This window comes from Natator depressus, chromosome 14 (genome assembly GCF_965152275.1).
Source record: "Natator depressus isolate rNatDep1 chromosome 14, rNatDep2.hap1, whole genome shotgun sequence".
NCBI lineage: Eukaryota > Metazoa > Chordata > Testudines > Cheloniidae > Natator > Natator depressus.
The window spans coordinates 33,730,284-33,752,420 of NC_134247.1; the positions used below are offsets into that span (position 1 = coordinate 33,730,284).

The following is a 22,137-nucleotide window of genomic DNA, read 5'->3' on the forward strand; positions in this document are numbered from 1 at the left end:
GAGGAAAAGCCAGTTCCTGCCTCTGCCTGGTCCCCACGCTGCTGGGGGGATGCGCTGCTCTGGGGACAGTGTCAGGGGGACCCCCATAGGTATATCTATCCTGCATTGCAAACCCAGGTCTGTGGGACCCGAGTCTGCAGACTTGGTGTTCCTAAGTCCACGCTTTTGCGTGCACACTGTATGGTGTACCTGGGTTTACAATTTCTGGACCAGAGCCTCACAACCTTGCTGACCCAAGTCAAAACTTCTGATTCTGGGGGCATAACCCAGCCTATGCCAGGATTCCTAGCACCCTCACTAGCTGTTGCTGCTCTAGGTCTTGGCGCACTGTGGGAAAACTTGACTGTCCATTCTGCGGCACTTGACCAGAAGTTGCCTTAGCCGTCCAACACATCCAGCCTCTTGCTGAGCTGTAGTCACACTCCCTGCAACCAGTGCTAGTGTAATCCACACACCATCTGGGTGTGGTGTTCTGTCCCCTCTAGTGGCACTGAGACCACTTTGAGTTTAATGAGACTGCTATAGCCTTAGTTAAGGGCCACATGACTTTTAGCTCATGCAGTAGAGACTCGTGCATTTAGCTCCAGAGGTCCCAGGTTTGCTCCTGCTCGCTGATGACCGGGGTTTGTCTGTGGTCTGTATTACACGGGAGGTCAGGCTAGATGATCACAATGGTCCTTTCCAGCCTTGGGATGTAGGAATCTATTGAACTGGTCCAGCTTGCACTTTTACTCCTGTTTCAGGAAAGAGGTGGAGCATCCCTGAGATACTGTGGATGTTGCAGTGGTGTTTTCTGACTTTCTGAAGACACCTCTCGGAAGGAGGTACAGATATTCCAGACTCCAAATGGCAGAAGCTGCTCATGACTTGCTGTTGCCGCAGATTCTCCATATGTAGACCTGCGCTTCTGGAGCAGGGCCATACGTATGGACTGGTGGGACCACGTTGTTTTGCAGACCTGGGAGGACCAGGAGTTGATCCAGAACTTTCTCATAGAGAAGCAGAGGTTCCTGGAGCTCTGTGATCAGCTTGCCCCAACCCTCCCGGGTCAGGACTCACCCATGAGGGAGGTCATGCCGGTCCAGAAGCAGGTGGCTATAGCCATCAGGATGGAAGTAGACTGGAAGCACTGGAATGTGTTACCTAGGGAGGTGGTAGAATCTCCTTCCTTTGAGGTTTTTAAGGTCAGGCTTGACAAAGCCCTGGCTGGGATGATTTAGTTGGGGATTGGTCTTGCTTTGAGCAGGGGGTTGGACTAGATGACCTCCTGAGGTCCCTTCCAACCCTGATATTCTATGATTCTATGATACTCCTGGCTGCTACAGGTCCATTGCTAACCAGTTTGGTGTGGGTACTGTGGGAGTGGAGGTGTGTGAGGCCATCAGGACTGTGATTTACCCAAAGGTGGTGGGCATAAACATTGTCTCTGAAATAATTGCTGGTTTTGAGAGAACAGGCTTTCCAAATTGTGTTGGGGCCATCAGTGGGACTCCCCTGCCCGTAGTTTGCCCTCTTCAAGAAGCACGTGAATACATAAACCACTAAGGGTACTACTCCATGATTGTGCAGGCCCTCGTCGATCACATGCCTATTGACGGACGCTAATGTTGGCTTCCCTGGCAAAGGGTGTGATGCTGGGTTTTCCGCAGATCAGGACTTTTCCTTCAGACAGTCTGGGACAGTATTCCCACCAAATAACATTGTTGTTAATGGAGTAACTGTCCCCAGGGGTTCTCAAACTTTTTCTTTCTGGGCCCTCCCTTCCCCCCCCCAACTCCACAGCTCACCTGTGCCACAACAACTGTTTTTCTGCTTATCCAGTAGAGTAAATTAAAAGACAGGGCCGGCATTAGGGGGTAGCAAGCAGGGCAAGTGCCTGGGCCCCCATGCCACAGGGGCCCCCACAAAGCTAAATTGCTCAGGCTTTGGTTTCAGCCCCGGGTGGCAGGGCTCAGGCTTCATCTTCATCCACTGACAACGGGCTTCAGCTTTCTGCCCTGGACCCCAGTGAATCTAATGCTGGCCCTGCTCTCTGGTTTATTTTGGCAGACCCCGTGAAACCTGCTTGCAGCTCTGCAGGGACCCCAAACTCCTGGTTGAGAACCACTGTTCTAGGGGACCCCACATACCCTCTTTTGCCATGGCTTATGAAAATGTGCCCTGATCTCAGAAGTCCTGACAAAAGATTTAATTACACCTTCAGTTTACTACCTATGGGTTTACAATCCTTTTAGGTAGTCCACTTTCTGGAGGACATAACAGTTCTGGAGATTCCTGAATGGCAAAGGGATCTTCTATTCCAAGATGCCTGGAGCAAGTCATCCAAATGCTTGCTAAAGAGCTTTTCAGGCTTATAGTGACTGACCAGCACATATATGATTGGAGGGGGCTAGTGACTTTCAAAGGAGGCCCTAGAAAGTATGCCCTGCTGCAGAATGTGACCACCCATCTGGAGTTCCTGTACTGAGAAAAGTTGGCAATCATCAGGATTGGTTGAAAATTCATGGGGAAATCAGTAGGATGTTGTGTTTTCCTGCAGATGTATTGCAGCCTCCCTGAACGCTCCCTGAAATAATGCAGTGACCTAAGGACAGCTTGGGCTCACAACACTGGCCCTGATCATACTTCTGTAACAAAGGATTACAAAGCACTCCATCCCTGGAACATTTATGGATTCATAGTACAGGATCTGTGGATTACATACAACCTCCTGGTTTATTTCAGACAGTTCATATGGCACTCATGGATTACATACTCCCCTTCCCCCAGACCATAACAGTCTTGAGTAATTGGTCAGGTAGCTCAGGATGGTCTGGTATGACCAAGTCGCATGGTGCGGCATACTGTCGGGGAGGGCAATGTAAGATTCTTAATTTTAGCACCCCAACAAAACAATGTGTGCGTGTCTAGTACAAATTTCACCATAGCTGTGTGTTTAACTTTTCTTTTCCCTTCTCAGTATCCTTTTTGAATTTCACACAGTGGTAGGGGTGGAGGTAGGGGTGATGCCAAGGTACTGGTGTGTGTTCTGCCAGCTTGTAATAATAATTTAATTCGGCCGTAAGCTGGAAATCCATCCCATCTGTGTTTTAATAACAACAAACGTGGAGGCAGAAGCTTAACGGGTTCTGGTGCTACTTCTAGCTCTTCTGCCCATTCGGCTGCAAGCTACTCCTCGGGGCATGCTCAAACAGCTCCTCTGAGTATGGACCCAGGATGTGTTGCAGCTTTTCCAGCAGCAAAGCCTCCCCAGGGACCTGTGTGAGTGTCAGAGTCACTTCCTGAGCTTGATCCAAAGGCTCCTGGCTCTCCTGGGGTGCTGCCTGTGACTCAGGAAATTATCATGTGCTGCTGTGGACTCGGAGCTTGCTGCAGTTCCCAGTACTAGGCTGAATTCCTTGTCTAAGAGGCAGGTAGACAGAAATGTGGTTGTCATCCCTGACTCCAAGTAGTCGGTCTCGAGCCACCAGATTCATTCTCTGCATTGAGCAATGGTCTGGTCAATCTCCGACACTGCCAGCTTCTCCGATATGTCCTGGTACACAAGCTCTTATCTGGTACTCTTGCTGAAGTCAAGCATCTTGGTTGCCTCACATCAGAGCGTAACCAGAATCTGGCTTTGTTCCTGTGACCAGCTAGCAATGCGCTTGGTGGAGACATGGCCTAGGATATCTTCTTACTGGCCATAGCTAATGCAGGAGATGGTAAACTATGCTTATAGTTCAGCAGTCAGAATAAAAGGGAAGGGTTAAATGCTGAGCAGCTGGATGGGAACCAAGGGGGGTTGCTTCTGGTGTTTGGGAGTCAAGTGGGTAGTGTTGGGATAGAAGGGCTGAGAAATATTGGCCCATGAGATTTCAGGAAAGCGTTGGCAGACTTTCCAGACATGAGTTTGGTGACTCGGGCTTGATCTACGTCCAGACTGCAAAATGATAGCACTTGGACCTGAATCCCAGTGGGACTTGGACTCAGACCCAACATCCGTCGTGGGTCCTAGGACTTGGGTCCTGAGGATTTACTGACCCAAATCAGAAAGATTTGTGTGAGGACGGTAGAAGGGGTTTGGGCTCAAACCTGAGTCTGAATCTGGGCTTATAATGCCACGTAGCTATACCCAGAGCAGCTCCTTAGATTCCACTCTTCTCTGGCATTTGATTCAGAGACTCTGTTACTGGGGAGTGCTTAAAAATGTTTTTGTGCATTTCATATTGATGGGATCAGCTGGATCTGCTCCATAATAAAGTGAACAAGCATTTTCCCAGTGTGGCAAAGTCTAGAGCATCTGTCTGCAGGAAAAGAGCCTGGGGGGAAGCGGGGTATGAAAGGGCCTAAAGCCCCTTCAGAAACCTCCTCGGTCACCCTTCTCACCCCGACAGGCTGCAGAATAACATCCTAGTTTCACCCCAGATGGTCCCATCATCCTAGGGGACGGGGAAGGGAAATGTCTTCAGGGGAGCCAGCTCAGGTACGGGATTGTCAGGTAGCTGTTGGGGGGGGGTGGCGGAGGAAGAAGGGTTCATGGGGGGGTGGGGGCAGGATAATAATAAAGACTTGTGAATTGCTTAAAATGAGGCCTTTTCTTTTTAGGAACAAACTGTTTGGGATGGGGTGGGAATTCCCTGATCTCTGCATTCAGAAACCAAAGCCCTGAAGTGCCCATAGATGGATTGGGCAGGGGCTTCTGGAAATAGTTTCTGGTCCCAGTGGGGCGAAAATCCAGAGCCTAAAAATACAGCAATGAGTGTATCAGAAATAGCTAGATAGGACAATTGTCCGAGTAACTCCAGGAAGTTCTCACAAACTCCCAGTCCTGCCCAAGCCCAAGCCCAGACGCGGCCCCCCAGCTCCCAAGATAGACCAGGCCAGAGAAACAGAAGTACCAAGACCTGATGATGAAGCTGGATTCATTTGTCATTGTAAAGAGCATATGGCACAGGCACAGTCTCTTGACTCAGCTTTTCTGCTGACAGCAATTTGTGTATTATTGTTTTGGTTAATGGGCACCGAAAATTTGCCTTTGAGACAAATTAAATTAATGCCACTTAAAGCCAGCGCCAGCAGAACCCAACGAGTGCCCCATCCCCCATAGATACTAGCCCTCCCTCCTCAAAACCAGGTCAATACCTCAACCCTGTTGAATCCTCTGAACAGATGTGGTTATTTTGGACCCAGGTGGGATGAGGAGTAGATTCCAAAGTATGAGGGAGAACCAGCTGCCGTGCTCCGTGGTATGGAAGGACATGTCCAAAGGATGGATTCTGAGATGGAGGGTTCCCTGTGCATCTTTTTCTGTCACTGGCATAAGAGAAGGAATGTTTCTATTTATGGAATGCAAAAACTTTGTCTGCAAAGTCTATTCTTCCCAAATCCCCAAATTGCTGCTTACTGCTGAGGGGACTGTTAACTGCTGGATATTTGGTGACGTCAGTTCCCTTGCTGTAGGTCTGGGCAGTGATTGAGTCATGTCCTGCATTGTCCAGAGATGCCAGAATCCCCTACAGGGGGTGCAACGTGTCTCTCACTAGGAAGCTTCCCCAAAGGGCCTCTATAATTGCTGAGGGGTAATGATGCAGTAGCTTAGTGATGCTGTGAATAGTGTGCTTTGTGTGCTGGTGCCTGCAAGTTCCAGTCTGACAGAGGTGAATTTTCTCTGGAGAGGAAATGTGATCCAGGGAACTAGCCTGGTACTCTTGAGATTCAACGTGAATTTCCTACTCTGCTCCAGATTCTATCTGTGATGCTTTGCAAAGTGTTTCCTGGGCCCCATTTCGCCACCTGTAAAATTAGAATTTTTTTTAATTTGCCTAGGAGCTGCTGTTGTGGAGCAGGACCCTGCTGTGCTAGGCACTGTACAAACTGAACAAAAAGACAGTTTCTGTCCCAAGGAGTTTTCAGTCTAAGTAATAATAATAGCTCTTCCCTATCTCACATGGGTGCTTTGAGGATAAATAATGATAAAGTATGAGGTGCTGAGAAACTAGGGTGATGGTGGTCAGATAAGTGATTGAAATATCTAGAAAATAGCGATTAATATGAGATTGTCTACTCTTTGCAGTTGTTTTTCCTCTTTGTGACATGCCTGCAAACTGATAGCAGCATTCTCAGCTGTATTCAGAAGGATTACAGATTTCCTTCTTTATTCTTGGCCAGCAGGTCATTCAGATTGTGACTCTTACAACTGCATGTACCCTATACTCCAGGGTTTTTTTTTTTGCTGGGCCCCCCTTTGAAAATATTTCAGGCTGTGACAACACCCCCCCACTCCCAGAAAAAAGTGATGGCAAATTACTGTACATACTCATAGGAGCACTAAGCAAAGCATGTAATCATTATCTCTGCAGTCAAAAGCACTGAAGCCTTTCAAATAGTGTAAAGCAACAGTATGGTAGTGCCACCCTTACTTCTGCACTTCAGAGCTGGGTAGCTGGAGAGCGGCGGCTGCTATATTCCCCCCTCCCACTCCAGTTCTCCTTTCCTCCATCCTCTATTTGGGAATTTGAAATATGGTAACCCTAGCAAAGGATATAAAGGTTATCACAATATTTTTTGTGATCTCACGACTCCCCTACAATAGCTTTGTGACCCCCTTTTGGGTTGGGACTCTAAGTTTGTGAAACGCAGCTATACTCCTTTTGTAACTCAGTTGTGCAGCTAACGTGAGATGCCCCATTCTCAAAGTAATAAACTGGGTGTAAAATCCTGGAACATTCTTTGTTGGAAAGACACAAAGAATGTGTAACAGACCCTGATCTTACATGTTTTCCTTCCCTCTGCAGGATTTCTGATCACCGTCTGTGATCTCCTGGATGGAACAAGGGGAGGAGCTGTGGGTCCCAGATCTCCAAGGATTTGAGGGACAGGAGATCCCAGGAGGCACGTGCGCCAGTGGGGAACTCATTCAAGCAACTCAGAAGCCCTTAGGTGCATGAATTAAAAAGCTAGGATTCCCGCCAAAGCCCCGGAGTTCCCCCAGTTCTGCCTGATCTCACCCCAGGTCTCCAACAGGTATTGTATCCTCCTGGCAGATGCCGTTCATGGCTTCCTACTCACCTTTGTCATAAGCTCCCTCCCTTCCCCCTTCCTTTCTCTGGGGGTTCAGATAGTCTGAATTGGCAGGATTGGCTCCTCTTCTCTCTCCTCTGGGTGAGTTGGAGGGTTTGTGGGGGATATGACTCCTGTTTTTCATCCCTCATGATTATTTCACTCTCTTTGCAGTTCCCGTTCCTGAGACTCTTGTTCTCCCTGGCAGAGGCAAGGACCTGTGTCCGGATTCTCTCCATTTATTGCAGTTGCAGAGGGGATGGTAAATGAGGATGTGGAGGACAATCCCCAGCAGAACGTCCCTAACAAGCTGGGGCTGCAGGGGCTTGACCATGGAGAAGCTTGTGGGACTGACAGCAGCTCAGAAAGGCAGCAGAGAAACTGCTCAGGAAAGAGAGAGGTTCAGTCCCTTCCGAGTGACAAAGTCTTCAAGGGCGAGAATGTCCCCCAGAACTACCCCACTGGAGAGAATATACACCTGGATACAGAGTGTGGGGAAGCCTCTGGTCTGCACTCAGGCCTGGGACAACGTCAGACAGCCCAGTGGGGAGACAAACCCCATAAATGTGCCGAGTGTGGGAAACACTTTTGTGGGAGCTCGAACCTGATTACGCATCAGAGAATCCATACGGGAGAAAAACCCTATCACTGCCCCGACTGTGGGAAAAACTTCAGCGTGAGATCAAACCTCACGACCCATCGGAGAATTCACACAGGAGAGAAACCCTATAAGTGCCCTCACTGTGATAAAAGGTTCAGCCAGAGCTCAGACCTCACTAAACACCAGCGAATCCACACAGGGGAGAGACCCTACGGATGTGATGCATGTGGGAAAAGCTTCAGTCGGCACTCTCGGCTCCTGACGCACCAGAGAGTCCACACAGGAGTGAAACCTTATAAATGCCCTGAGTGCGGGAAAAGCTTCCGCGTGAGCTCCCATCTCACTAAGCATCGACGGACCCACACAGGAGAGAGGCCTTATCCTTGCTTGGAGTGCGGGAAGAGCTTCAGCCAGAGCTCAGACCTCACTGCCCACCAGAGGACCCACATGGGGCAGAGACCCTACGGATGCCCTGACTGCGGGAAAAGCTTCCGCCAGAGCTCGCACCTCGTTAGACACCAGAGAACCCACATGGGCGAGAGGCCCTTCAGATGCACTGAGTGTGGGAAAAGCTTCAGCGTGAGCTCAGAACTCCTCTCCCACCAGAGAACTCACACCGGTGAGAGGCCCTTCACCTGCCCCAGCTGTGGGGAGAGCTTCGGCCGGAGCTCCACCCTGGTCCTACACCAGAGAATCCACAGCCAGGAAAAGCCCTACAAATGCCCCGACTGCAGTAAAGGCTTTGGACGTAGGTCACTCCTCATCCTGCACCAGAGGGTCCACCTCGGGGACAGACCCTACAGCTGTGGGGACTGTGGGGAGAGCTTTATTGACGGCTCCAACTTTGTGAAACACCAGAGAGCCCATGTGGGAGAGAAGCCCTACAAATGCCCCGAGTGCAGAAAAGGCTTTGTGCGCAGCTCGGATCTCATTAAACACCAGAGGATCCACGCCGGGCACAAGCCGTTCACATGCACTGAGTGCGGAAAGAGTTTCAGCGAGAGCTCCAACCTGCACAGGCACCAGAGGGCCCACATGGGTGACCGGCCCTACATGTGCTCCAACTGTGGGAAGAGCTTTGGCCAGAGCTCTGACCTCATCAAACACCAGCGCACGCACATGGGTGACCGGCCCTACAAATGCACTGACTGCGGGAAAAGCTTCAGGCAGACCTCGGACCTGGTCAAACATCAGAGGATCCACAATGGAGAGAAGCCCTACAAATGCCTGGACTGTGGGAAAAACTTTAGCGTGAGCTCGAGCCTTGCCTTGCACCAGAGAATCCACGTCACAGTGAAGCCCTACGAGTGCCCTGAGTGCGGGCAAAGCTTCAGTGTGAGATCCACCCTGTCTACGCACCAGAGGATCCACAGCGGAGAGAAGCCCTTCAAGTGCTCCGATTGTGGGAAAGGTTTCGGCCGCAGCTCCAACCTGGTCAGGCACCAGCGGATCCACACCGGGGAGAGACCTTACCGGTGCTGGGACTGTGGGAAAAGCTTCACTCAGAGCTCAATCCTGAATAGACACCGGAGAGTCCACATGGGAGAGCGGCCTTTCCTGCCTGCTGCATCAAAGTGATGGACTAAGCCAATGATACCTTGGCCAGCTGACCTGAGGGTTTTTGGCACTCATTGCCTGGCCATACACCCCTCACGGCAAGAGACAGCTGTGACCCTGGGCTGGTGTGACTGCGAATGATGATTTTATTATCCATATAAATGTCTAGCCTTTTCCTGAATCCTAGTACACATTCCTCCCCTCAGTACTTCCTTGGGTCTTTTCCTGGAGGCCTGAGTTCCCTCATGCCAGCTGACGCCTTGTCTACACAGGAAAGTTAAGGTGTGAATTTAAACTGATCTAGTTATCCCTGTTTAACCCCCAGCCCCATGTGGAAGCTTTTATTCCAATATAAGAGTGGTCTTTTTCCAGTTTAGTTTATATAGTTTAGCCACAGGAATTAAGCAAACTGAATACGGCACTCTTATGCTGGTATCACTGGCAAAACTTTCCCCACTCAGAGAAGTCCTGGGGCTCTCTGGTTTCTGGAACTTTGTGGAGTAAGTTGCCCCCCTTCCCCTTGTGTTCAAACAGTGGAAATGCATGGATGTCTTCTCAGTGATCTCACAGGCTTCTTCAGGTCAGTTCAAATCTTAACCCCTTCCTTGCTGCTTTCCCAAAGGTCAGCGTTAGCTAGCCAGTGGTGACAATGACTCAGACTTAGCTGAGTCCGTCACTGTACAGCAGCATCAGCCGCTCTCAGTGGTGGAAACAGCGCTAGGGACAGTTCAATGGTCCATGTTTGTTGGGGGTGGGGATGTTGATAGAAAGTGAGCTGAAAGGGGCTGTTCAGATAAAATACCCACCACAAACACTGGAAAAGGATCTAGATTCTACTCTTAGTGATGCTAGGGTGAATACTGAGAGGCCCCAGCAGACTCAGTGGAGTCACTCTGGATCAATCCTGGTGTAGGATAGAGTGGAATGTGGCCAGATGGGGTACGTCTACAAAGCAGGAAAAGTAAAACCCATGGCGGTGAGTTTATGAGCCTGGGTCTACAGACTCAGGCTTGCAGGGCTCACACTAGGAAGCTAAAAATAGCTGTGTCCATGTTGTAGCTTGGGCTGGAGCTCGAGCTCTGAAACCCAGTCTGAGCTGGAAAGTCTACATGGTAGCACGAGCCCCGCAAGCCCCAGACTGTAGACGCAGGCTCTGAGCCTCACTGAGATATTTTTGCTGTGTAGATGTACCCATGGCGTTTAATGGTTTATTATCTCCTCTTACTCTCTGCTAAGAACTGTGTTGTTACAGTGGGAGGATGTGTACTCCACAAGTGTGTGTTTCCCCACTGGTTCCTATACGGCTTCCTGTATTAATGGTGTTGCTTTCTTGGCAGATTCAGTGAGGTAGGAAATACAGCAGCATTTTACCAGAGGAATGATTTTTTTCAGTGGAAATTAAAATATATTTCTGTGCAGAATGTCTTCCCCAAAATCAGGCTGGCAGTCTGGGGGACATCAGCACAGCCACTGGAGAAGCAGGAGATGCATTTGCCATAATCCCTGATATCAGTTATATCATCTCAGTGCTCCTTTGACACTTGTCATTTTGTTAAATGTCCTTTTTTTTTGAGTGCATTTGTCAGAGTCCTTGTGTGAATGTTGGTTTTGCTCGCTGTTCATGGAGGCCTGGTCCTCAGCTGCTACATAGCAACATAGAACGATGCTGATTTACACCAGCTGAGGTTCTGGCCCAAAGAGAGTACAGCTGGGATGTTTTAAAGAAGCTTAAAAGCATATAAACAAGTTCTATGAGGTCACATCCAAGGTACCATTGCAGCATTGTTCTCTGCTGTATATTTATAAGACATCAATGCAAGAGATGTCCTCTGTGTGTCATGGATCCACAGGGTCTGGTTTAGGTCCCAGCTGTAATCCTGAGGAGTGACTCCAATAGACTGCCAGGTCCCAAGAATTTTGGCGATCCTGGTCTCTCTCCATGGCTCCCTGCAGCAAGTCCAGCGGAGCCAGTCTCCTGTGAGAGACTTGTCCTGTACTCCTCCAAAGCGCAATGTTCGCTGTAAAGTATTTGCAGCGACACCAGGAAGCCTTTTCAAAACAAGGTAACAATTTATTAGTCAGCTGGCTCACAGAATCTGAAAGTCCTTAGGTTGCATAGAAGGAAAAAGAGGTGAAGACAGAATTTGGTATGGCCCATGTCAGGGCTCTACCCACAAGCTGCTGTAAAATCCATTTGGGCTCTGTCTCAGTGCCTGTGTCTGTGGTTCCAAGTATATGTGTTTCAGAGTAGCAGCCATGTTAGTCTGTATCCGCAAAAAGAAAAGGAGTACTTGTGGCACCTTAGAGATTAACCAATTTATTTGACCATAAGTTTTCGTGAGCTACAGCTCACTTCATCGGATGCATTCAGTGGAAAATACAATGGGGAGATTTTATATACACAGAGAACATGAAACAATAGGTGTTACCGTACACACTGTAACAAGAGTGATCAGGTAAGGTGAGCTATTACCAGCAGGAGAGTGGGGGGGAGGGGTACCTTTTGTAGTGATAATCAAGGTGGGCCATTTCCAGCAGTTGACAAGAACGTCTGAGGAAAAGTGGGGGGTGGGGAATAAACATGGGGAAATAGTTTTACTTTTTGTAATGACACATCCATCCACTCCCAGTCTTTATTCAAGCCTAAGTTAATTGTATCCAGTTTGCAAATTAATTCCAATTCAGCAGTCTCTCATTGGAGTCCGTTTTTGAAGTTTTTTTGTTGAAGAATTGCCACTTTTAGGTCTGTAATCGAGTGACCAAAGAGATTGAAGTGTTCTCCAACTGGTTTTTGAATGTTATAATTCTTGACGTCTGATTTGTGTCCATTTATTCTTTTACGTAGAGACTGTCCAGTTTGGCTAATGTACATGGCAGAGGGGCATTGCTGGCACATGATGGCATATATCATATTGGTAGATGTGCAGGTGAACGAGCCTCTGATAGTGTGGCTGATGTGATTAAGCCCTATTATGGTGTCCCCTGAATAGATATGTGGACACAGTTGGCAATGGGCTTTGTTGCAAGGATAGGTTCCTGGATTAGTGGTTCTGTTGTGTGGTTGCTGGTGAGTATTTGCTTCAGGTTGGGGGGCTGACTGGAAGCAAGGACTGGTCTGTCTCCCAAAATCTGTGAGAGTGATGGGTCGTCCTTCAGGATAGGTTGTAGATTCTTGATGATGTGCTAGAGAGGTTTTAGTTGGGGGCTGAAGGTGACGGCTAGTGGCGTTCTGTTATTTTCTTTGTTGGGCCTGTCCTGTAGTAGGTAACTTCTGGGTACTCTTCTGGCTCTGTCAATCTGTTTCTTCACTTCAGCAGGTGGGGATTGTAGTTGTAAGAACGCTTGATAGAGATCTTGTAGGTGTTTGTCTCTGTCTGAGGGGTTGGAGCAAATGCGGTTGTATCGTAGAGCTTGGCTGTAGACAATGGATCGTGTGGTGTGGTCTGGATGAAAGCTGGAGGCATGTAGATAGGAATACCGGTCAGTAGGTTTCCGGTATAGGGTGGTGTTTATATGACCATCGCTTATTAGCACCGTAGTGTCCAGGAAGTGGATCTCTTGGGTGGACTGGTCCAGGCTGAGGTTGATGGTGGGATGGAAATTGTTGAAATCATGGTGGAATTCCTCAAGGGCTTCTTTTCCATGGGTCCAGATGAGAAGATGTCATCAATGTAGCGCAAGTAGAGTAGGGGCATTAGGGGACGAGACCTGAGGAAGCGTTGTTCTTAGTCAGCCATAAAAATGTTGGCATACTGTGGGGCCATGCGGATACCGATAGCAGTGCCGCTGATTTGAAGGTATACATTGTCCCCAAATGTGAAATAGTTATGGGTGAGGACAAAGTCACAAAGTTCAGCCACCAGGTTAGCCGTGACATTATCGGGGATTCAGTTCCTGATAGCTTGTAGTCCATCTTTGTGTGGAATGTTGGTGTAGAGGGCTTCTACATCCATAGTGGCCAGGATGGTGTTTTTAGGAAGATCACCGATGGATTGTAGTTTCCTCAGGAAGTCAGTGGTGTCTCTAAGATAGCTGGGGGTGCTGGTAGTGTAGGGCTTGAGGAGGGAGTCTACATAGCCAGACAATCCTGCTGTCAGGGTGCCAATGCCTGAGATGATGGGGCACCCAGGATTTCCAGGTTTATGGATCTTGGATAGCAGATAGAATACCCCTGGTCGAGGTTCTAGGGGTGTGTCTGTGCAGATTTGTTCTTGTGCTTTTTCAGGGAGTTTCCTGAGCAGATGGTGTAGTTTCTTTTGGTAACCCTCAGTGGGATCAGAGGGTAATGGCTTGCAGAAAGTGGTGTTGGAGAGCTGCCTAGCAGCCTCTTGTTCATATTCCGACCTATTCATGATGACAACAGCACCTCCTTTGTCAGCCTTTTTGATTATGATGTCAGAGTTGTTTCTGAGGCTGTGGATGGCATTGTGTTCTGCACGGCTGAGGTTATGGGGCAAGTGATGCTGCTTTTCCACAACTTCAGCCTGTGCACGTCGGCGGAAGCACTCTCTGTAGAAGTCCAGTCTGTTGTTTCAACCTTCAGGAGGAGTCCACCCAGAATCCTTCTTTTTGTAGTGTTGGTAGGAAGGTCTCTGTGGGTTAGTATGTTATTCAGAGGTGTGTTGGAAATATTCCTTGCGTCGGAGACATCGAAAAGAGGATTCTAGGTCACCACAGAACTGTATCATGTTCGTGGGGGTGGAGGGGCAGAAGGAGAGGCCCCGAGATAGGACAGATTCTTCTGCTGGGCTAAGAGTATAGTTGGATAGATTAACAATATTGCTGGGTGGGTTAAGGGAACCACTGTGGTGGGTTATTCCCCCCCCCCCCCCCGCTCTCCTGCTGGTAATAGCTCACCTTACCTGATCACTCTTGTTACAATGTGTATGGTAACACCTATTGTTTCATGTTCTCTGTGTATACAAAATCTCCCCACTGTATTTTCCACTGAATGCATCCGATGAAGTGAGCTGTAGCTCATGAAAGCTTACGCTCAAATAAATTTGTTAGTCTCTAAGGTGCCACAAGTACTCCTTTTCTTTTTGTGTGTGTGCATGCGCGCGCGCTGTGTCCTAGCTCTTAACACAGCCACCTGACACTTTTCCCCTCCAAAGCTTGTCTCTCTCACCAACAGAAGCTGGTCTCTCTACTACCTCTCCTCTTTCTTCTCCAGCTGGGAGACCTTCTCTCTGCAGGGAAGCCGAGCAGTGTGGGAAATTTCCTTCCTCTTGGCTGTTAGTTGCTAGGTGTTACTGTCCCGACCACTGGGGTTTACATTCACATGTGTAGACTTTATTTAGTTTGTTAATGATTCTGGTTTCCTCCTGAGTTAACAGCTCATTCCCTTCGCTTTACACTCAAGGCTTGTCTACACTTAAAACGCTGCTGTGTGGCTTGCACCACTGTAGTGCTTCATTGAAGACACTACCTATGCTGACAGGAGGGCTTCTCCCATCAGCGTAGGTATGCTTCCTCCCTGAGAGGCAGTAGCTAGGTGGATGGGAGAATTCTGTTTACTTAGCACTGTCTACACACTGGGGGTTGGGTCGGTTTAACTGCGTCGTTCACAGGTGTAGATTTTCACACACCCCTTAGTAATGTAATTATACCACGGCAATGCAAAGCCCAGAGGGAAACTGAGGCACACACAGGAATCATAAAAATATTACCAAAGTCCCCACATTCATCATATTATGGAAGTTATGTACAGAAGAGCATGCCCTTTCCCTAACCCCACAGTAAACCCTACTTAGACAGTGTACGACAGATGGCATGTAAGAGCACAGAGTAAGAGTAAAAAATTATTGGCCTATTTCGACCGCCAAAATTCATACCTCACTGAGCTTCATAGTTAGCTGTCCTGTACCCTGAATTACCCCTAAGGAAGGCTGCACAGTTGGGTGAAAGGAAAATATATAATGGATGGATTCTATTAAAATGAGTGAACTACACCCCAAAGGGAGCAGAGAAGTTGCATAAAAAGCGAACGGCAAACATTTTCAGACTTAAGACTCATAGTTTGTAAAGCCACTCGGTGCTTAAACTTAAGAGTGGGTTTGCTTTTTACCCTTTTGCTGAATAGATTTTGGGAGGAACTTTATTTTCCAGCCCAGAGGCTTGCATCACCTGGCTCCATGCAGCCTAGTTGAGGTGTGTGCCTTGATACAGTCCTTAATTTCACCCCTTATTTTATTTGCATGCCTAACTGCTCTTCCCCCTCTGACATCGTGTTCACTCTTCCAGGCTGGTACTACTTTTTAAAGCTTTATTTAACTTATTTTGCAACTTTCTACCGCCTTCCTCTCCTCTTTCCTCCTCCACCTACCCTTTAAAACCAGAGCACAGGAATCCCTTATCCAAGGCTGGTTTCAGAGTAGCAGCCGTGTTAGTCTGTATTCGCAAAAAGAAAAGGAGTACTAGTGGCACCTTAGAGACTAACCAATTTATTTGAGCATAAGCTTTCGTGAGCTACAGCTCACTTCATCAGTTGCATCCGATGAAGTTAGCTGTAGCTCACGAAAGCTTATGCTCAAATAAATTGGTTAGTCTCTAAGGTGCCACTAGTACTCCTTTTCTTTTTATCCAAGGCTAGGTCTCTAACAGGGGCCTTTTGTCTTCTGTGGGGATTTTTAGCAAATGACAGCTCGTTCTTGTCATAAGGGGCTCCCCTTGACTCCCTACAAAGTCCCAGGATAAAGTAAATTGAGCCAATTTGGCTAAAATTAAAGTTAAAAATTAAAAATAAAGGGTTAAGGAACCATTTATTCACCCATTCTGTGCACATACTCCTACCTACAGCATCCTGCCACCCAAGCCATGTGTTGATCACATGACAGGAAGTAGGAGACAGGCTGGTGGCAAGTTTGGGTGGTACTTGAAAATAGCCAGATGAAAACAAAGAACTTGAAAACAAAATTATTTCAACTTGACAGAAACATTGTGGTTGACTCAAAACTGAATGAAAAACCAAACCAAAGATTTCTAGTCGATCAAAATGTTTTGGAAGATTTGAAACAAAATGTGTTTGAGTTTCTCAGTTTCATTAAAACCGAAAAATCCATTATGCGCTCACCTCTGCTCTCTGCTACTGTTTAATTCTACTAATAAATGAAATACTGATAGGAAGGGAAAAGTGCTAACAGGAGGATCTGAAGTTTATACCTTTTTGGATAAAATCTGACAGAGCTTTTCCTACCAGCTGAACGTACTTTTATAGACTACCATGAAGTCATGGGAATGTTGAGAGAGATTATTATTTCAATGAAATAACAATTTTTGAAGCACAAATACCTGAAAGAAGGATTCCCCACAGCCTGTGGGGAATTCACTAAGATTAGCAAAGATTTTGAGGGTGCCAATCCCTAAAAGACCTACAGGGATAATTTCAGGAGGTTTCACATAACTTAAAAGGAAGAGGGTTCTGTAGAAAAGTTCTTAGAAATGTACACAGTCCAAGTTTTTTTAAAAACCTGCCATATCTGATGGAGCAAACATGTCTCTGTCCTTGGGCAGATCTAATCATCACTGTGGAATTTGAGGGGAGCCCAAGGGGGAGCAGTAATGAGGTTAGATTTTAAAATGAAGATTTGATGGGCTATTCCTACCCACCCCCACTTTTCACCTCTCCCTGTGATGTCCTTAACTGCACATAGAAGACCATGGCCTGGTCTACACTACAAAGTTAGGTTGACATAACTCCATCTCCCTCCCTCCATTTCATTATGATTCACCCCTTCCCTTCATTGCAATGTCACCTCCAGAGAGACAAAGGGAAACCCAAAACTGTGACCATTTCATGGTTCCCTGAAACTGCTCTTTCCTGGGCATTAAAAATAGGTGAGCAGATTCCCAAGGGCTGAGAGACCTCTGACACCCAGGATTGAGCATCACTTTCCTGCTCTTCCCCAGCATTTTCTCTCTCACTCACATGGAGGCTCTGCCTCAGGAGCTGATGTCAGCTGAACCCAGAGCTGCCTTTGTGGGCTAGTTCCAGCCACCGGAGAAAGTGCCCCCACTCTGGTAGGCACAGAGGCAGATTTAATGAAGGTCTGTCCATGGCCCAGATCCCACTTGGGAAGCTGCAGGTCCAACTTCTGGATGTTGTTGCTATTGCTGCTACTCTCTGCATGTGACCCAGGAAGCTCAGCTGATACTAGAGTGGAGGGAACAAGACACACACCCCCCCATAGCAATTACCAGAGCCACTAGTGCTTGGAGCTAATTAAGCCCCCTCCAAACCTCACTGTATTCAGATACAGAGTTGTGTGATGGCCAAACTGAAAAAAAATTGGTTAGTTTCAGACTGAAAGTGACTTTTCCCTCACAAAAAACAAACAAAAACACTTTGAAATCAAATGTGGATTCAAAATATTGACATTGCTTAAGGTTTTGTTTTCAGCCAAAGTAGTTTCAATACCCCCCAAAACACATTTTTGGTCAATTTACTATTCGCTGCAAAAAATAAAAAATTCACTCAGCTCCAACCCAGCTACCCTAAAGCAAAGCAATCCACTTTTGAAAACTTGTTGTGCATCAGACATAAACAGATACAAGCATCTCCTAAAGTTGAGGTGTGACCAACTTCCAGATGAAATTTCTGTGGGGCAGCAGAAGAAAGAGAGACTTCAGCTTGGAATCGCTAAAGGCCAAAACCTGAGATCAAGGGACCTTTGCTGAGAAGGGAACTCAAAATTTACATCTCAATAGGCCACTTCAATCTTGAGTGGTATCCCCTCTTCCCCATGCCTAATCATTTTTAAATTGCATATCAGGGCAGGGGACATGCTCTGGCAATGAGATCTGGGGAACAGTCTCTCCAGTGGAAAGAGTGGGAAGCCCGGGTTTTAGCACGGACAGTCAGTTGAAGGTTTTGGAACTAATGTGTAGTCACAAGCGACCTGATTTTTGGTGAGGGTGAGGGATGGGTGCTGTTTCAAGTCGCAGTTCCCCAACCCAGCAACACTAGTACAAGCCAGGTGCCCCATCCTCATGCACAATATCCACAAGCGTTGATAAGCACATTTTAAATGTTTTATTTGCAGTCATAAGGGCTGGACATTTTTTTCTTTAAAAAACCGGATTATTTATTTGTATCACCACAGTGCATAGGAGCAGCTCTATATTTAGGTTCTGGAACAAAATTCTGCAGCAAGGGGTGGGAGTGGGGTGGATTCGGCTGTTAATGCCACAGCCACAAAATTGCAGACAACCTGCAGAACACCCCCGCTTTGCTGAGGGAAACAGACAGGATGGGAGCAAATGGACATTTTCCACTTCTAACTTTGCTTATTTTATTATACTCCATTTCAAATTAAGTAAACTGGGAATTTATAATCCAGGAACTGCAATTTCAATGTAGATACCCTGTCAGTACTGCTAACTCATACAAGGAGCAGATTAATTCCTCAATTGAGTCTCTTGTTATGTAGTTTTATACTGAACCCAGGTATTTTAGACTCCACCTAAATTAATAATTATTTACACCTGCCTTATGCTGGGATTAACTCTTTGATACTTGCTCCTAGAAGAATAAATGAAATTGAAAATAAAGCGAGTGGTGACAGGAGAAATACAGCGCATGTGATAACTCAGACTCTAACTGGGGCAGGTACAAGGAATTCAGCCATGGAGCTATCTTAGTCATAGGATTTTTTAATGGGTATATGTCAGGGGTAGCCAAACCACAGCTCGTGAGCCACATGCAGCTCTTCTACAATTAAAGTGCAGCCCATGGAGCCCCCGACACCCTCCTATTCTCTGCCTACCAGATTGGAGGCAGGGAGAGCTTAGGGCTTCTGCGCTGTGGTGGGGAGAGGGCTTCTGCCCTTCAGCCAGGTGGTAGGGCTAGGGGTTTCGGCCTCGCAGGGCACGCTGGCCAGGGCTTGGAGCTTCAGCAGAAACAAAGGTGCGCTGCATTTCTCAAACTACTGAAGATTGTCGTATACAGCTCAGAGGGTCAGTAAGTTTGGCTACCCTGGCATATGTATATGTCAGAGCTATTATAGTGTAATGCATTAAGAATGAAACTAAACGGGCAATAGTAATGTATGGATGGTTCTGTGAGGATGACTATATCAAAAAGCAGACCTCTGATGTAATTACAGGCACTAGAGCCTTGGGCAGATACAAAATTTGTATCTGTATCCAATCTGTGGTCCGCAAACATGATCTGCAGATATCAAGCAGATACCAAGTGGATATCCGCAGATTTTCAGGGCTCTGGGTATAAAATTTGGATCCGTATCCATCCGCAAACATGGTCGATATTCATGGATGCAGATATACGCAGATTTGCAGTGCTAGGACAGTGTTATCAACAGACTTTCCCACAGGCCCCAATCTCAGCCCATTTTCACTTGTGTTGTAAGACTCAGAGTTTAGGAAACTCAATTACACTTTATTCCTCTGCATTTCAAGTAAGAAAAAACCACAACATCCCAATTCTGTCTCCCGTGTCCAGTTCAGGACATTGCAAACCCAAACCACTCCACCAGTGCTCCTGAATGTATCAGTTTTCTTAAGTAGAATACTGTTAAGAATAAATCAGAAGTTGCAGCAAACAAGATGGTTCTAGAGAAAAAGGAAAAGCAAAATAAGAAAGGTAAATGTACGAGCTTAACAGAGAATATTCAGTTTGCTGAAAGTAACAGTCAAATCCAGTTAATTCAATACGATAATCAACCTGATCGCTATGAGTGAATCTTCCGTTCAGGGAAGCTGAGTTAGTTACCAGTTTTAATAACTCCCCCTATGGTCCAGGAGGTCAGACTTCAAAGATTGGACATCTATATAGCCAGGTTTGGGAGTTTTGCATTAAATCACTCCCTACAGGTTTGAAGAACGCATGAAAAACACATGCCTGCATTGATACAAAGTACTATGAACATTCTGCAGATTCATGTGCATGATCTCTCTCAGTATAATGGTCTTTGAAGATATGCCTATGTTCATCATCTGTGTCACAACTCCCAAGCAACTGTGCCCTCCAGAACCATCCTCTCTGGTTCCCATCCTCCCTGCCCCAGGCATACATTGGAGCCAAAGCCCAGATTCTCAAAAGCTATTTATGCTCCTGACGTCTATTGATTTCAACAGAAATTAGGAGCCTCACTACCTTTGAGGAACTGGATCCAAACACAGCTATCATTAACGGGAAAAGGCCAGGGTATTATTCACCATGGCTAGGTTGGAGCCAGGCTTTTTTTTTTTTAATACAAAGTTTTCCTCTGGTGTGAGTTCTCTGATGTCGAACGAGGTTTGAACTCCGGGTCATGCTCTTCCCACAGTGGGAGCACTGATAGAGTTTCTCTCCTGTGTGGGTTCTCTGGTGGGCAATAAGGTTTGAGCTCCGACTGAATCCTTTCCCGCACTCGGGGCATTTATAGGGCTTCTCTCCTGTGTGGATTCTCTGATGTGTAATAAGGTCTGAGCTCTGACAGAAGCTTTTCCCACAGTCCAGGCACTTGTAGGGTTTCTCTCCCTTGTGGAACCTCTGATGTCTAATGAGGTGCGACATCTGACTGAAGCTTTTTTCGCAGTCGGGGCATTGGTAAGGCGCCTCTCCAGTGTGGGATCGATGATGTGCAACAAGGTGTGAGATTCTACTGAGGCTTTTCCCACACTCAGAGCACGTGTAGGATTTCTCCCCTGTATGGGTTCTCTGGTGTGTAATAAGGTCTGAGCTCTGACAGAAGCTTTTCCCACAGTCCAGGCACTTGTAGGGTTTCTCTCCCGTGTGGAACCTTTGATGTCTAACAAGGTGAGACATTTGACTGAAGCTTTTCTCACAGTCTGGGCATTTGTAAGGCATCTCTCCACTGTTCACAGTAAGGTGTGAAACCCGCCGGAGGCTTTTCCCAGAGTCGGGACACTTATATGGCTTCTGTCCCGTGTGCGATTTCAGATGATTAATAAGCTGTGAGTTGCGACGGAAGTTTTTCTTGCAGTTGGGGCATTTATAGGGCTTCTCACCAGTGTGGATTCTCTCATGTGTAGTAAGGTGGGATCTCTGACTAAAACTTTTCCCACAGTCCAGACATTTATAGGGTTTTTCTCCTGTATGGATTCTCTCATGGGCAGTAAGGTGTGATCTCCAACTAAAGGCTTTCCCACATTCAGCACACTCGTAGGATTTCTCCCCCATGTGGACTCTCAGCTGGCTCGTGGTTTCATTAAGAACATTGAAACCTCCCTGGTAGTCACTAGATTTTTCCTCTCTCTCCCCTTTGTGGTTTCCCTCCTCCCTCTCTGATATGTGCTGGCTCTGCTCAGGATTCTGGGAAACATTTCCTTTGGCTCTTTCTGAAAACGTCCCGTTTGGGTCCACTTGCTCAGGATCTTCCAGAGGAGCACCTGTAAGATAATAGGGCAATAAGTAGTAGCCAACATGGGATTTGTCAAGAACAAATCATGCCAAAACAACCTAATTTCTTTTTTGGACAGGGTTACTGGCCTTGTGAATAGGGGGAAAGCAGTAAATGTGATACATCTTGATTTTAGTAAGGCTTCTGACACAGTTCCACGTGATATTTTCATAAGCAAACTAGGGAAATGTGGTCTAGATGAAATTACTATAAGGTGGATGCATAATTGATTGAAAGATCATATTCAAAGAGTAATTATCAATGGCTCACTGTCAAACTGGGGGATGTATCTAGTGGAGTCCTGCATGGATCTGTCCTGGGTGCAGTACTATTCAACATTTTCATTAATGACTTGGATAATAGAATAGAGAGTATGCTTATAAAATTTAGGGATGACACCAAGCTGGGTGGGAGTGGGGGCATGTACTTTGCAGGACAGGATTAGAATTCAAAATTACCTTAATGAATTGGTCTGAAATCAGCTAGATGAAATTCAGTAAAGACGGGAGTGGAGGGAAATAATCAAATGTACAGATACAAAATGGGGAATAACTGACTTCAGCAGTACTGCTGCCT

At 46.9% G+C, this 22,137-nt stretch overlaps 2 protein-coding genes across 2 annotated transcripts in view; one reads left to right on the top strand and one right to left on the bottom strand.

The window, feature by feature from the left end:
* LOC141998758 (uncharacterized) overlaps window positions 1-11,537 on the top strand; it is a 30,225-nt gene extending 18,688 nt beyond the window's left edge. Inside the window, exon 5 of the mRNA XM_074971758.1 lies at window positions 7,593-11,537. Within this exon, the coding sequence (XP_074827859.1) occupies window positions 7,593-9,220 (1,628 nt within the window). The 3' untranslated portion in view covers window positions 9,221-11,537. The remainder of the gene's footprint in view (window positions 1-7,592) is intronic.
* A 6,765-nt stretch (window positions 11,538-18,302) lies between these two features.
* The window catches only part of LOC141998762 (uncharacterized), a 406,176-nt gene continuing 402,341 nt past the window's right edge, over window positions 18,303-22,137 (bottom strand). The window contains 1 exon segment of the mRNA XM_074971763.1: window positions 18,303-21,348. Within this exon segment, the coding sequence (XP_074827864.1) occupies window positions 20,367-21,348 (982 nt within the window). The 3' untranslated portion in view covers window positions 18,303-20,366.